The sequence below is a fragment of the Drosophila kikkawai genome, chromosome 2L, assembly GCF_030179895.1.
Source record: "Drosophila kikkawai strain 14028-0561.14 chromosome 2L, DkikHiC1v2, whole genome shotgun sequence".
NCBI lineage: Eukaryota > Metazoa > Arthropoda > Insecta > Diptera > Drosophilidae > Drosophila > Drosophila kikkawai.
The window spans coordinates 18955628-18971993 of NC_091728.1; the positions used below are offsets into that span (position 1 = coordinate 18955628).

Genomic DNA, 16366 nt, shown 5'->3' on the forward strand with positions numbered 1-16366 from the left:
CAATGAATTGACAAGAATTGTCATGAAAATATATGGGGTTCATTTACATTTTATAATTGAAATCCTATTTCACTTTGTTTTTAAAATAAAACAATGAGAGGGGTCGCTTTAGTGTATACTGACTGCAATTCATAGTCTACTAGTACAGGCATCTCGGCTTTAGCGCGTCATGTTTGTCCATTAAGCCCGTATTCATAGATGCCAAGTACTAATTTTTATTTAGTTAGCCAAATTGGATTTTTGGATTATATCAATATCAATATAAAAGTAAATTCCATATGTGCCCTGTCATCGTAGTAATTGGAAATATTCGTTGGAAATATGCCCACGAAATGTAAATATAATTTTTGTAATGGAGCTTAAGTCATGGACTTAAAATGGATTGGGAAATATTTAATAATGGTAATAAAAGATTAAAATTTGGTGTGTCTTTTACAAGAATCGAAAGATTCGTTTTTTCTTACCAAATTTTAATTGAAAAAATAATTTTAAAAATGTATAACCAATGTTAAAGCTATGGTATGTCTGTTTTTATGGAGTAAAATTTAAGTACTAAAATAATTTAAATTGTTTTGAATCTAACAAGTTCATCTTATTAAACAAAAAGTTTGCTAAATAATTAAAAATTAAATTAAAATAAAAAACCTCTTAGTTGTAAAATCATTTAGTTATTGCTTGATAGTTCATCTTCATTTTCAAATAATATCTACTAAATAATATTTGTTTGCTCCAAAGTGATGTCATGACAAATATTAAGTATACGCAAATATTAAGTATACGCACATATTTAAATATAAGGTTAGACTTTTATAAAAAAGAGCTTTAAATGATTTTAAATTAAATATTTAAGGCTGCACTTTTCGTAATTAATAAAATAGAAAATTGTGCAATATTTAATGTAACTGCTTTTTGTAACTGCATTTAGCTAGAAAGGATTCACAATCCCATTGCTGGAAATCGAGCCCGCGACTCACCGCAAGAAGTGCCGACGGCTGGCATCGACGCTGGATGCCATATGTTAGGCTTACACGCTTATCGGGAACAGAACAGGAGGCCAGGACGGCTGGCGATGGCAGAAGGAGCTCTCCTCGGACGGGGGGCACTCGGTCTTCGGACGACGAAGTAGCTGGCTCAGAACACTGGCTGGGACTTCTTCCGCCTACTTGTTGTAGGCGGGCACTTTTCTTATTTAACCGCTCAACACTTGCCCAGCGTTCGCTGCGCTACGCTCCCCAGGTTGAACTGACGGCTGGGCGGACTCGCAGCTCCCGTCGAGCATCAGGTAGCGCACGGCAACAGCGCCCGAGCGCCGCCGAGTGACGACCGAGGAGCACCTCCAGTTGCCGCCGTTCCAGGCACTGGAACAAAAACGCCGACGCTGGCCTGGGGAAGTGGCGGAAAGCTCGATACGTCGAGCTTTTGCTGTTGCTTCGCCAGCTGCTACTCGACTCCTGCTTCTGCAGCTGCTCCTCCTCCTGTTGCGCTGACAGCGCTGCCAGCGACGTCGCCCACGCAAAGCTTTTCCGCGAACGAAAGAAGCTTTCCGCGAAGGCGGCTCCTACAAAACGAAGGGCCCGAGCTGGACTAGGGACAAAGGTTACGCAGCAGGAACGGGAGCAGAGGCACTCGCGAAGGTTCTGTCTCCCTTGCTCGTCCTCCTGCTGCGCTCGACAGCCAAAAATAGCAACAGCGCGAAAGCTCAACGTGATTCACCCATCCCTCCGTTCTGTACAGTGGAGGTTCCTTAACTCAAATTTCACCGAGTCATTATGATTTAGAAACTGCATTTCAAACCGAACACAAAGCTGGCAGCTAACAGTTGAATATTCCTTAACAATTTAAGAGAGCTTACAAGCAATTCCCCATTCTAAGTTTTAATAACTGCTAAGGCCCAGTTTCCAAAAATTGGTCTGGGTTATGAATATTGTAAGAAACTCATAACTTCATACTATTTCAATTACAAATACAAAAATCATGAGCTTCATATGATTACTTATGTTTATTGATAGGTTCTAAAGATTGTATAATTATTTATTTGTGTTAATTGCTTTTTTATATCAAAGGTAATAACCTTGGGAAGATATGAAAGTTCCTTTAACGTAAGCTTTAATGGCTTTGCCAGCTTATATGGTACGTTCTAGGGAGGACAGACTGTTGTTGCCCAAATTTGCTTTCATTTTCGTTTGGAGATGCTTTCCATTTTATGTGTGTGGGCTACTTTCCGTCTGTTTAACAAAGTGCCAAGTCAGTTCTGGAGCTTAGCTCACGACCAACCGCAACTGCCCCACCGAAAGTGTGTCGAAAATTTTATAACTTGATATCTGTGCTCGCATTTAGTGTGCTATTTATAGCGCGCGGTGGGTGTGTAGCCAGGGTTGCCACCATTGATTTTTCCCACTGTCTTTGCCCCGCCTCGCCCCTCGCTCTTTCCACTACATTTTCCAGCCATTTTCGGCTGTTGCCTGACGCAGCGCCTTTTATGAATGAACTTGGCTCACTTAAGCATTTGTTATATGTTACTCCTGCTCCACGAAAAATATATGGGACGTTGCACCCATCAAGGGTTCGAGGGGGTCGTGGGGGTAACCCTAATAAGCTCGTTTTCAATGTCACCAAAATGCTTGCGATCTCATTAAGTAAATGGATTGCCATTGTCGTAGACGACGTAGTCTGGGGTTTGTAATACAGACATTTGTCCATATGACGCCATTGTCGTCGTAGCCTCGCATCCCCGCCCTCTGATGTCATGGATGTGTTTGCCTTTGCAAGGATATCGTCTAACTGGGGCGATATGCTCCAGTGGCTCCCAGTATGGAATTATGATTAATATTTGTTCAGTTTAAAATTAATTGCATTCAGCTATTGCGCCGACAGCTGTTGCCAATCCATATCCACCCACTTCACCATACCCCGTCCCTACGACGTTCTATTCCTTTCATTAATAATCCCACAGACACAGAATGGATGAGGTCAGGTTATCGGGGGTTAACACGAACCTGGTTGGCACTGCACTGGCTTACCGTTGCCGTGAATGATTACACAAGACAAGGTCGAAGCAGCTAATTAAACGATGCTACGGTAATATATTTATATTACGTATACGTAAAAAGGTACAGCTAATCTGCGTTTTCTTTTGATCAGCCTCCCCGGGGCCCAGGTGGGGCTCATTTGCAATTAAAAGGGATATAAATAGATTCCTAAAGCTGATTAAGTTGCTCCATATACTCTCAAGTTATTATTCGCAATGAGCACAAAAGTTGATGAGGGTATAATTCTATTCAAGCCATTCAGTATTCATGGTTAAAAGGAATTTTAAAGCAAATTTAATGTAGGAATTTATGAATTTAAACATGTAGGAACCGCTTTAAAACCCAGCGAATGCTTGAATATTACCCTAATAGAGAAAACCATTATAAGACGGTTATTAATTTGTTTGTTAATTTGTTTAAAAGGATTTTAAATCCTCTTAAAGTCTGCTTACTTTTAAAAAAAATTCACGTCACAGTTAGTCCTTGAATAATTTTATGCTCCTTTTTTGGTTTTTCACTAAAACTCTTCTTAAATTTATATTTAATGTGTGCCCTTTGTGCAAACTTAGAATCCATGGATATTTAAACTTTTTAAAAGGTCTCAAATCAATTTTAATTTTAAATCCAGGCCCCAAGAACTCCCTCACTCTCCCTCTCTCTCTCTATTTGAAAATGAGTGTATGGCTAAATTTAATATTCTGGGCCAAGTTAAAGCAAATTTAATTCACTTTCTGCCGCCATCAATCTTTGTTATGCCAACAGAACGGAAACTTGTTTGCTTGTTTGCCCGGTCAGGCCCGTTCCAAAATATTTGTGCAATTGCCTAGACTTTGTTTTTACAGGCCATCAAAATATGATGTTATATTCATGCATGTTTAACTGTTACGGCTCCTGGGTCCTTCTGTCCTTCTGTTCGGGAACTGTGTTGGTTTAGTATTAAAACTAAAGTGGCGTCGTAAGTTCGGCTCTTAGAAAGCGGCATCTCGTCCGCATTTGTATCTCTGTGCTTTATGTGCGCTTGGCATTATGAATTTCTTTTTTATATGCCGACTTGTTTATGTTTACGCGAAAATATTTTCGTTTCATTTTTAGTACCGCCCCCCCTGAGCCACGCCTACAGCCCACCGCTTCCGGTTGTTTACGCAACTCTTAATCAAAGTGCGAGCCATTGTGCGACATTTATAGCCAAAGTCCGGCCCGGTCTAAATTTAACGCACTTGTGGCTATGTGGCCTCAGCCTCATCCTGTTTTGGAATTGGTCCGGCTCCTGTTCCTCTTACAGCCGCATATGCCCCGGGACAGTAATGTCAACAGCATTCAATCAGTCGCACCGAAGCCGACACAAAGCCCAAGCCCAGCAGGTCGTCATTGATGAATGAGTCCGTGGGCCCTGCGAGTCCCGTCCCTTACAAAGAATGACGACCATGGCAACCGCAGCTGACATCCATGCTCAAAACACAATCGCGTTGAGTCACATGTCCTGCAGCCTGAGAACAGGCCGGGCAGCGAACAACAAGTTGCCCTCGACAAGCGAAGTCGTAAAGGGATTGCACGGTCATAACGTGCCATAAACCTGCCTCTGCATCAAGGGTGCTAATCCCATATATGGGTTCTTATATGTGTTTCTGTCATTAATACGCTATCGGTGGTATTAATCCGCGTATGGGTCTCTATATCATTGGGTTTCTCTTTGGTATCGACCAACTATAATTGTTTATTACACAACAATCGACAACAATAATTCGAACAACAAAATATTCTAACGAAAGTATACATAAATTCATAATATTATATTAAATAATCAATAATTCCTGAACCAGAATTTTAATAAGCCTTACAGATTGATAACTCCAAATTTACCCTATTTATATTAGCTTTATCAATTCATTAAAAATGTACGATTCCTTGAGGGTATGTTATAAGTTATAAAAAATTGTAAAATATGTCTAACAACATGACCTGATATGACTAAATCTGCTAACTAGTTAAGGCGCCATAGTAAAAACGATCTACAATATTTCCACATACTATTTTAATGCAGTTTAACGACTGACTAATAAATACAACTAAATCGATTTAGTGTTCTGAAACACCCACGTCATAGTTTCCTATGTCTGCCAGAGGAATGCAGGGCTCATAACGATTGTCCCCCGATGAGAATGGCATTTAATTAAATATTTAGCATAGCCCTTGAAGGAGGTTTCGCAATTAAGGGGGAACACGCGCCATTAATTGCTGGCTTGCTTGCCGTTGCATTGCCTACTTTCGAGAGCGGCTCGGAGTGAGCGCCGCTCACACCTGTTGCCAAAAGGTCAAATCACTTAGCCAGCTCAGACTGGTTTAACAACAGGAAGCACAGGCCACACACACACACGGCTCACTAAATGTAGAAGGATGCATGGGGACTTACCTCAGTTTGACATTTATGGCGTGGCTCATGTATTTGTTTATTTCATATTCAGCGCAAACGAACGAAGACATGCAAATTGTTGTGGGATGTTTAAGGGTAATAAGTCTCTGCTGTCGTTTCCAGTTTACCGCCAGTCGCCCTCACTTATTGTTGCTGCTGTTGCCGTTCCTGTTGCTGTTGTTGTTCCCGTTGATTGTGGTCGCTCCTAAGCCGTAAAAATTTTGATTAATTTGCTATGTACAAAGTATATGCCAGGGTATATAGCCCCGTTAGCGTCGCTGGCAGCACTTCTTTTTGACGCAAACAACGTCAGCGACTGACGACAGCAGCCTGAAGCCAAAGGCGAAACCGAAACCGAAAGCCAGAACCCGCTTTGCCTCGAAGACGTTAAAATGAGAGTTGGCCAAGAGCGGGAGCCATTTAGAGAGAGAGCGAGTGACAGAGAGCTTCCAAGAGCACCGGCTACGTGCGAGTGTGTAGGTGCTGATGTCCCAGTGTGTGGGTGTATTTGCAGGTGTTCGCAGGCGCACCGATGACGTCCGATTATTTGTGCCCAAATGGCGTCTAATTGCCGCCTCGCTGTTGATATTGCCTGGCCTGGCGGCCCACATGTTTTAATTTTTCTACAGAAAAAATTATGAACATTTAACCCACGCCTATGAGAAAGGCCAGAGCGAAACAAATTAACTACGCAATAACTAGGGACAGAGAAAGGCCAGGACCCTCTCTGGGCCCCGGAAGATGCCTTGTTTTTAGTTTCGTAGGCCTTGTTTTCACTCTTGTGTTAATTGTGGGCGCGTGCACAAAACATGAAAAACAGAAATAGCCAAGAGAGCAGCTAGGTGAGGTTGGGAAGTGGGTGGAAAAGTTGGGCAAAAGTCAGGGGGAAACGGGGCAAAAACAGAGCAGCGACATTACCAGCATATGGCTGGCTGACATTTTGCGTAGCATACTTCTAGGCTGTCTTGTCACTTGAGCTAACTGCTTTTGTTTCTCGCACAATACGTAGACACACTCGCACACCCGCACACCCGACACCCGCACACTCGCACACACACTTGATGAAGTTCAGTGTCAAATTTTCATTTCGCTTTCAGCTTCAGTCACGTAAATAAAACACACACGCCAGTGCCCGAGCTTTTCGTCGCCATATTTGTTGCGATAAATATGTTATTTAATTGAATAACAATTACTAATGGCCTACGTATGCCTTACTTTTGGATTTTGATTGTGTTTCTATGTGTTTTTTTGTGTTTCGTTGGTGCCAAAATGGATACCCAAATCCCTGCTGCTGCTACTGCTCTTTTGTGGCTTTTCGCGTTGACCGTCAGCCGAAGGACTGCCTGTCCTACTGAGGCGTTCCTCGCCGTTCATCGGCAGCTTTGCCTCGCGGTCGGCTCTTACACAGACACAGACACTCGCATATGTATAGCCGCCGTCGAGTCGCACACAACAAAAGAGGCAGCCGAAATTCCTACGCATTTCGCTTACGGCCCACGGATGTGTATGTGTGTGTGTTTGGGTTTGTGTTTGTGTGTGTGAGGGTGTAGGTTAGGCACACGCACTATTAACATAAAGCTCCAGAAAGCTCTCTCGACCATGCTTTCGCCCGTCTACAGAAGAGGTCGAAATTGGAGCCCTAAAAAACAAGAGATGATATCTAAAAAATTAATGATACATTTTAATTTGATTATTAAACTACATTTTACAATAAATTGTTCACCTAAAATGTTTAATTTCATAGTTTTAAAAAGCTTTTAATAGCGATTTCTGTTACAAAACTTCAAAAAAAGTTTAAAAGAATTTTGCTGAAATTATTCCTTATATTAAAATTATACTTATTTAATTCTTATTCATTTTTTGGTTGATATCTTAAATTTTAATAGATCCAGATATTATTAAACATGAGTTAGCAATGAGTAAAGGGTGATAATAAATAAAATAAAAAAGTAATTCAGATTTTATTTTGAATATAATAATTATTCATTATGATCCAAAATTCAAGTGTCAATAAAACATTAAATAAGAATATATTAGAACAAATTTTAATATTTATTAAAATATCTAATACTATTAGAAGTACTATTATCTTGAGTGCTACTGTACCTAGAACGTCCTAGTTGGCACTTTACATCTTAAACCGTCAGAGATATCAGTCACTGCTACCCGGCGTGATAGAATATTGACAATCCGAGGTAAGAGCTCTTCTACCAACTCTATTTTACAGGGTATTTCGACGAGAAACTAAGCAAAAAAAAAATATATAGCCCAGAGTCTAAGCTAATCCCTCCCGAAAGCTGCCCGCGAGCAACAACAATAAGAAGTCGAGGAGTCCCTATCGCCCACTCCTTTCGCCATTTGACGTAGGTTGACAGCTGTTTACGCTGGCCAAACTTTATGGCTATTGATTTTGCTCCAAATACCGAACCTGGACGCAACAGTTTGAAAGTCGCAGCTTTCACTTTCGTGGCCAGAACCGAAGAATGACTCCTCCACCCGCCGCAGCTTCAGTGTTATGAGTTGCGTGGCCCAACTGCGCCTGTCCGTTGCCTCTGTGTTAGTGTGTCAGAGCGGCGCCTGCGCCGTATTCTCGTACGGGAAAAGCGGAAAAGCTGCTCCGCAACAGCCTGTTGCCGACGTTGGCGGCACTGCTCCGCCCCGAGTGTACTCTTCCAGGTGGCGGCGATGCCGATGCACTGGAAGAGGACCTTTCAGAGCCCACTCTCTTTCGCGAGACCTAGGCAATGACCGTGCACATGCCTAGGCGTCGCAGTTGGCTAAGCGAATTAATTTGATCACCCGTCCTCACAGGCGAGCTGCATGCTAATGCCGCTTTAATGAGTTCATTTTTTGCCCGAGAGCTGGGATTACGCAGTGTCACAGGCGGAAGGCTAAGCACACACTCACTAAACGTTGAGCTTTGCACATTGACTTTGCGGCAGAAGGAGGAGGAGAAGGGGTTGCGGCTAGTGCCTAGTGTTTGCAACAGGTTGCCAATGGCATCCGGCGCTCTGAAAAATACTCCCAGAGTGCGGCCATTATTATTCAGGGGACGGGAAGCCATTTTGTATGGCAAGCAGGAATGTAGGCAATGAAAAAGTGCAGCAATAACGCGCAGCATACTTTGCGGCTTTCGAGTTTTATGAATGGATTCGTTCAAGTTATGTAAATTGCAATTATTAAAGCTTTAAAATTATAAAACAAGTGATAATAATAAATTTTAATATATTTATTTTAGATGTAATACAAAATTCATGTACCATTTAAAAGTAAATAAAATAATACAATAGAAAATCATACGAAATCTCCAGCAGAAAACTTTAAAAACATACATTTATTTATCGCAAATGATAATTTAAATTTAGTAATTTAAAAATGGTAAAAAAACATAAATATTATTCAAGATTAATTTTTTAAAATAGGAACTAAATCTAAAACGTAGTTATATCGTAGTTATTATGCCCAGAAATGCAAATAATATAGATATAATGGTAATGGATTGATATTTCAGCCGATATTCTGTTTTTTCTACATATATCGGGAAAATAAAATTTGGAAATCTGAACAATTTAGTTATATTTTTCATAACTGTTTGGATTTATTAACTTTAAATGTGATATATATGAGACTGAACGATATTTACGGTATGGTATTAACCACATTTCCAACCAGAAGCACCTTACTACCTCTTCAATAAACAAAAACACATCATTAACTTGTACATTTCATGTAAATCTTTATTTATTCAATTTCTTGAGTGTGTAAATTTTGTTGGTATTCATAGTTAATATTCGGTAATATAGTTGCAGGCCTTTTCTTTTCAATTTGATAGCGAGTATCTAACTATAATAGGTTGAGGCAAAGTTGCATTCAAAATTTCCATACATAAGTAGTTGTCAGTTTGAGTTTAGAATATGTACTCGTGTCACTGTGTGTTGCAACAGTTTTCAAGTCAATTTCATAAGATAAACACAATTTGGATTTGGATTTGGATTATGCCACAGATATATACTTGTTGTTAAGGTATGAAAATGAACAAACAAAAGTCGAGGAGTTTTCAATATCTGTTTTTTGATTCTTTATTTTTTTTTTGTTTATTAACTATAAATTTTCGTTTTCTTATTTTACGCTCGCTGTAAATACAATTTCTAGTCCGATTTCGAGCTTAGCATGAGTTAGCCTTTTGCTTGTGTGCTTAGTGTGTGTGATGCAATGTGGGATGTGTATGAGTGTGCGGCCAAATCAGAGAGTTATCAAAATAGCCTACTTAAAATTTGGTTAAACGCTAATTTACACAAGATACAAGCTAGGTAATTATAATTAGGCTTAAAAAAAACAGACATTAGCACTGTAGCTTATCCACTAGGGGGTGATGTGTGTTGGTTAGAGTTTCTGTAATTGTAATGTGTAGTTGTGACGGATTTGAGTTTGAGTGAGGACCTCCTGTCATCATCATCATCATCATCATCGTCAACATCATCGGTAAGGCAAGTTTAACAGACGGCAAAATGGTAACAACAAATGTATGTTCGGCTTAGTGACGGTTGTTGCTCAACGCTCTCTCAAGTTTATCTATTTACAATAATTTCGTATGATTCGTAATGCTTAGATTTTGGTTTACAATTCAAGTCTAAGTCGAAGGCACTGATTCTCTACGCTCTCAAGTCAATACAAATATCTGTGGCTGGCTGCAAGTGGGTCTATGTGAGTGTGGAGGAGGGGCGAGGTGTGACGAGTTCGCAACAACAACTGTCACCGATGCGTTTGAGTCTAGGTGTGTTTGTGTGTGTGCACATAAAAATAATAATACATCATAATTACTAAAATGTAATTGAAATACGATTGGTTTTACATTTAGTTATTCGTTGCGCTATATTTATTTATTAATTTGTTTATTCACTAGTACATATAAAATGTGCATGAGTGTGTGTGGGGGTGTATATTTTGGGTATTTCTTCAATCTCTTGCTTTGAATTTTAGTTGCTTCTCCTTCTGACTTCTCACTATTTCTTCGATTTTATTGTTGCTTGCGGGTGATTTTTAATTTATTTGCTTATTGTTCGCTTATGTCGTAACTATGAATATGAGATGAGTTTGAAAGCAGATTTTGCAAATGAGTTTTCTATATATTTATTCGCTTGCGCTAGTGTGTGTACAATGGTTGTGTATGTGTGTGTGTGTATGGATGTGCTTGGTTTGGTTCAATAATTTAATATAATTTAAATATGCTTCGTATTTAGAGTGTATGTGTTCGGCGCCAGTTTAAACAATAATTTACGTTAGGCCTTTGCTTACTTATTGGATACTAGATAAAGCATTCGATATAACATAAACTTGCATAGATATAGATAGTTGGATAGGATAGTTGTTGGAGATGGATAGCCGACCTAAGCCTAATAGCAGAGAAGATACAATTATTCCTCGCTCGCCGCGCCAGTTGCAATTTAATTTATACATCGAAAGGGGGCGCTCTCTTAGACTAACATTGAATTAGCATAGCTTATAGCAAATCATAATACGATATATATGCATATATTTATTAATAGTAATCCGTGTTTGTATCCAACACAATAATTATGCATCTAAACGCACAAAAAACAATTTTGGACAAAAAAATAAATGGAAATAATAACATGAAGAAGGTATAGTGGGAAAAAGAGATTTGAGTTTTACAAAAACTAAGAATCTACTCGTACAATATATATCGTAATCGGTACACAGTATATTTATATATATATATATAAACGATATCGTTAGTGTGTAGCGTATGTATGGTAATAATTATCATTATAACATAGAGTTCAGTTTGTGAGAGCATCTGCCAGTGTCTCTCTCGCTCTCGCTGCCAAGTTTATTACGGATCTCTTCAGTAGCTTTCTCTCGAATTTTACTTTTTTTGTGGCTAACAGTAAACGTTGTCGTGCTGGGGATCCTTCGATCGTTCGTTGTGGATATAAAGCCTATGGCGTCTTCAGCAGGAGAATGTCTTTCTTGCGCGTGCGACTGGCACTGGCATTGAGCCGTTGATAAAAGTAGTTTCTGCCGATCTTTCGCTGCAGCTTGTAGGACTTGCCCGCTAGAAACCGGGTGATGTCCAGCACGTAGTCGTGCACGTCCTCGTGGTCCTCGAGCAAATGTATCGATATCACATCGATTTTAACTTTGTCGAAGGGCAGCGTCTGCAAGATCTGCAAGCAAAAAACATAAAATCGTTTAGCGAAAGTGTAACGAGAGTTCAGGCGGCCACTCACCTCCAGCTCATGCCCCTGCACACCCAGACTGAGCAGATCGTATTCGGTGCGCTCACATGCCAGCATGATAGTGTAGAGCGGAAAGCATTTCACACGCGTGTTGAACCACGAGGTCTCCTCGTCGTGCAGACTATTAATGCGCACATCCTCGTTGTGTATGGTAATCTGTGAATGAAATAGCAGACGAATTAGTCTCTGATTTACAAGGTAAACTTGAAACTATATATCATTTTTAAACTATTATATAATATGTATACAAAAATAATAATAATAAACATCTCCAATGCATATTAGTACTTACCTCTTTGGGATACGTGTTGGGTGAGACGCAGGCGTGCACCACCTGCATGCGCGCTCGCTGGGCGTTCTGCTTGCGCAACGTAAAGTACCAGCGTGGCTCCGGCTCCACCAGCACGCCCATCCAATCGAGGTGCTCACTCAGCCAAGGCGCCGTGATCAGGTGGGCCAGCGGACCGCTCAGCGACTGGATCACCGCACCGTTCATCTTGCCGCCGACCAGATCAGCTACATAGTGGGCCAGTTGATCGGCTCCGCTCCCGCTACTGTTGCCGGCAGCCGTCTTGGGGGAGTTGGATAGCGGCGGCGGCCCCACACCCACCGCTGCCGCTGCCGCGGCAACCTTGGGCGAAGCCTTGCCCAGGTACTTGCCCATATGGATCTGGCGCAGGAATTTAATGAGGTCGGGATCGTCTTGCGCAACCCCATTCAGCTCGTAGTCGCGCGACATATTCAGCCGAAACTGTTGATGGCGGATCTCTGGAAAGGAGAAAAATCGAAAGATGAATTAGTTGGGAGTTGGTGTGGTGGCGGTAATTGGATTTAATTAAAAGTTGTTGCACCACTGGATGCATGGCGTGTATGGCTCCAACTACGCCACGCTCCGTTGCCAATTGGAGCGCATTGACCACATTTGCATTGGCAATCAGATGTGCTTTAAATGGAGGAAACTTCTGGGCAGTGGATCTAGGGTTTTTTGCAATTCTTTAAAATTTTGCGTTATATATATTCTTAGAAGTCTTAATTAGAGTAATATAAAACGATCTTTTATAAATTTGTAATATTTTTTAATAACTAATTGGGTGCAAAAGATATAATAATCAATTTGACTTTAATTTATCCTTCAACCGGAATAGGAAAAACAGGTAAGGTCGAGGCCATAAAGTATTTAGCCAAATTTTAGGCAAAATGCCATGACAGTTTGGCATAAATTGTTGCAGGTGAAAGTGGAAATGGGAAAAGGAAAGTAAAAAAAGAAGGAACAGGAGACCCCGTAGAAGGTCGAGCGCTGGAAACAGCCACTTGGCAGCAGTGGCGGCGACGACCTCGCCATGAAAGCGGCTCGACTCGGAATCGGATTGGACTTCGGCTCTTGGCCGCTCTGTGCCGGCCCATAAAATATAATGAGCGCACGGCCTTTGATATTTAGCACATGACCCCATCATACGAGTATCCTCCTCCTCCTCCCTCCGAAGCCCCATCATTTAGCCCGATTTCCCCTCGGGCACCGGCACCGTCACCACTTGACTCATGGCAAAGTCGACCCGGCCCAACCTGTCCATAAACCTTAGCAACAAAAAGCCAACGATTGGCCGTAGTTTTGTTTTTAGTCGCCACATTTCAGACACACTGTGTTTTATTTGCTTTTCACACTTTCCTTGTGCCAATTTCCACTTTTTGTTTCGTTTTAACTGGCCTCCGGCGAAACAAATCGTAAAAGCCCAAAGAAATTAATATATATATTATCAAATGTACTTGTGGCAGCTCAAGACTAAAGGAATGGCTTAGGCAAATGCCAAGGTTTGATAATAAATATCCTATACGTGGGTTTTCGGAAGTTCTGAGAGGTTAAAGGTTAAAGTTTGTGCAATAAAGGATTTAAAAAGCTAAAATATAATTTTATAAGTTAACTAGAAAATCAGACCGTTCTTCTTTAAAATATTATTACATTCCATTTTGCATTTCACAAAGTTTTAGAGAGTCCAAAAAAATTTAATTTATGAGCCAAAATGAGTAGATAAATAAGAAAAGGTGGCGTGGGCTAAAAGCGTGGCATCCATCCAGTCAAATCGATCTTCTGTTTCGGCTACTTATACGTCATTATTCCTACCTCTCTGGTTTGTTTAACGAATTCACATCGTTATGGCTGCCTCACCCAAAACCAAATCGTAAGAATATACATATACAAGTATATTTTCTTTTATTTTTATTACTTTTCTGTGTCCATTCAACGCAAATGTGCCATGCAAATTTTGAGGCGAAAAAGCCAGCTAAAACTTTTATGTTTTGGTCACAAAATGGCCATAAAGTTTATTATAATGCATATACAGCAACCAACTGATGGACAGAAAGCCATGGCAAAAACAGTTGTCGGTCATTATAGACAACAACTATAATATAGCTGAACGGAGACATTTTTCTGTAATTTCCCAGCCGGTGGTTAGTGGCCAAGTGAAAACTTGCACTAATTAACGCCCAAGCGTTTCCCAAGCGTCTTCCAATTTGGAAGAGTAGGGAAAGTGCCGAGTTCGGCTTGAAAATTTTATGCGACCATTAGTTGTGGAAATCTGATAGCGACGGGATTGATGTTTGGGTCTCGCATTACATAGCCCGATTAGAAGTTAAATGAATTACTTTATCATTTGTCTACCAGCATACAAAATCTAAGCTCGAAATGGAACCCTCTGCGAATGGATCCATGCCATAATGATCGTGTGCCTCCGACAGCTGTGCAATAAAACTGCTTAAACCGTTAAATGCGAACACATGTAAATCCGATAAATAAACCGAAAATGAAAATAAAAGCGAAAGAAAAGAATGCTTGGGTCTTTGGTAGAGGAAAAAAAAATCTGCCCTCGGGCGCAGCAATTTCGGTGTCAAAAGCTGACATTTCTAATTTGCACAAGGGGTCGTACGTCGTCCGTCGTCCGCCGTCCTTTCGTTCATTTTCGGGGTGGGCAAGACAAATGACAGGGCAGGCGCTCAAGGCTCTGTGCTCTGGCTGGAGCCTGAAAATTATATTCAATGGCGGCGGACATTACCCGAAAAAGGAACGTTTAATTGCGGTTAAGCGGCGGCAAACTTTAAGTCGTTTTGGTAACTCGTCCAACGTCCTGAGGCGGCCGCTTATTCAGATTACTCAGGGATAGCACAAGTCCAACTCGCCCTGAACAGTGCACAACGACGCCCTATTCAATAATTCAACAAAGGCGGGCCCAGGCAGGCCAACATATAAAGAGTCCAAGGAGAGAGTGGGGAAAGAAAAGTAGAACCGCATAACTTTTATGCATTTTCAATTATTTGTAAATGTTGTAAAACATGAAGAAATTTTTAACCTATTTTAGTCGTAAATGGGTTAAGTATTTTTGCTAAACCGCAGCATAAATAATCAAAATTTGGTAAAATTTTAAGATAAATTTTAGTATATATAATACCAATTCAGAGACATTAAAATATTCACATTTGTAAAATACAATTTTAAATTAATTTCTTAGGAATTTTTGATTTAATTGTCGTTTAAAAATTCTCTAATCTTTTACTTTAAGTGTAGGCATATAGAAATACCAAAAAAACTTTATCGTTGCCGTTTGTTTGCTTTTGTTTTGTTTTATATTTTTGAGGGCACTGCGACGTTGCTGTCGTCGTCGTCGTCGGGCAATGTTACCCTTGTTGTGTAATATCGGGATCTGGAGTTGCGTGTTCACCCGGGGGTTTCCTCGCCTAGTTCAGTTATTGATTTGTGCAACGATTCCGTTCGGTTCGAATAGGATTTGCTTGTAATTGCCTGTTTGTCGCTATTCAAAATGGCCTGTTTCCATGCTGATAACGATGAATGTTCTTACACTTTATTGGTAATACTATGCCAGGTCTTGCATGTGCCAACAGAATAAGCCACAAAGGCTCTGATTTATTTCGCAAATGAGTGCGGATGTGCGGGTGTGAGTGTGAGTGAGTGGGCCTAATCTAAGTGGGTCGGATCTTAATCACCTGCCTGCCTGCTTGCAAAGCCCATTTAACTGCTGCGAAATGCAAAAGGCCAATACAGGGCAAACTTTTGCATCACGTGATCAGGTGTGAAATGCATTCGTGGGGGAGGAGAAATTGGGCCACGTGGAGAAATAGAATAGAGAATAATAAAACACACAAAATAAGGGAAAAACTACTTGCTAACAACGGACTTTAACATTCGCTAAATATACGCTCGTATTGAGTGAAAGATAAAATATTTATTTACCTTTTTTTTAAAAGAAAACTATTGAAGTGAATTAGAAAACCTGAAAACTTATGATAGCTTGTACGAAAGTATTTCATTTAATTTGCTGTCTTCCTGGTATATTGATCACATAACTGCTTTATATTTTATTTAGTGACTACTTTCAGAAACCTTTCAAAACAGATAAATCATAACTCCCATACGAATTAGTACAACAGAAATATAAAAAAAGGTGTTGACCATAAATTTAGCCACTCGAGCTCGCAGAAGTGCCTCAATTACATAGCAAGATTAATGGCATCTGAGCACTCAACATAATATAATATGATATATGACCCCTTCGGCAGTGTGGCAAGAAACCTTTAGCATAATAAATGACCCTGTTTTAATGTGTTAAACGCTCCTCGACCATTTATCAACCCTGATTGAAATATCTCTCAGCAAA

General features: G+C 40.4%; 2 protein-coding genes across 5 annotated transcripts in view; both read right to left on the reverse strand.

Moving 5' to 3' along the window:
• The window catches only part of IA-2 (tyrosine phosphatase IA-2), a 42726-nt gene extending 35949 nt beyond the window's left edge, over nt 1–6777 (reverse strand). The window contains exons 1-2 of one of the 3 annotated variants that reach the window (XM_017170697.3): nt 6655–6777; nt 5440–5644 (exon numbers count right to left, since the gene is read on the reverse strand). Coding sequence is in view for 1 of the 3 variants with exons in the window: in XM_017170696.3 (XP_017026185.1) it covers nt 975–999 (25 nt within the window). In the remaining 2 variants the exon portion in view is untranslated. Of the gene's footprint in view, nt 1–974; nt 1255–5439; nt 5654–6654 lie in introns of those variants that run through there. The other 2 variants (XM_017170699.3, XM_017170696.3) reach the window with 2 other exon arrangements.
• Nucleotides 6778–9158: 2381 nt separating this feature from the next.
• Nucleotides 9159–16366, reverse strand: part of S (EGF receptor activation regulator Star) — a 30795-nt gene continuing 23587 nt past the window's right edge. For both annotated transcript variants that reach the window (XM_070284611.1, XM_017170702.3), the window contains 3 exons: nt 11992–12467; nt 11691–11855; nt 9159–11627 (listed from right to left, as the gene is read on the reverse strand). In XM_070284611.1, coding sequence (XP_070140712.1) covers nt 11400–11627; nt 11691–11855; nt 11992–12467 — 869 coding nt within the window. In that variant the 3' untranslated portion in view covers nt 9159–11399. The remainder of the gene's footprint in view (nt 11628–11690; nt 11856–11991; nt 12468–16366) is intronic.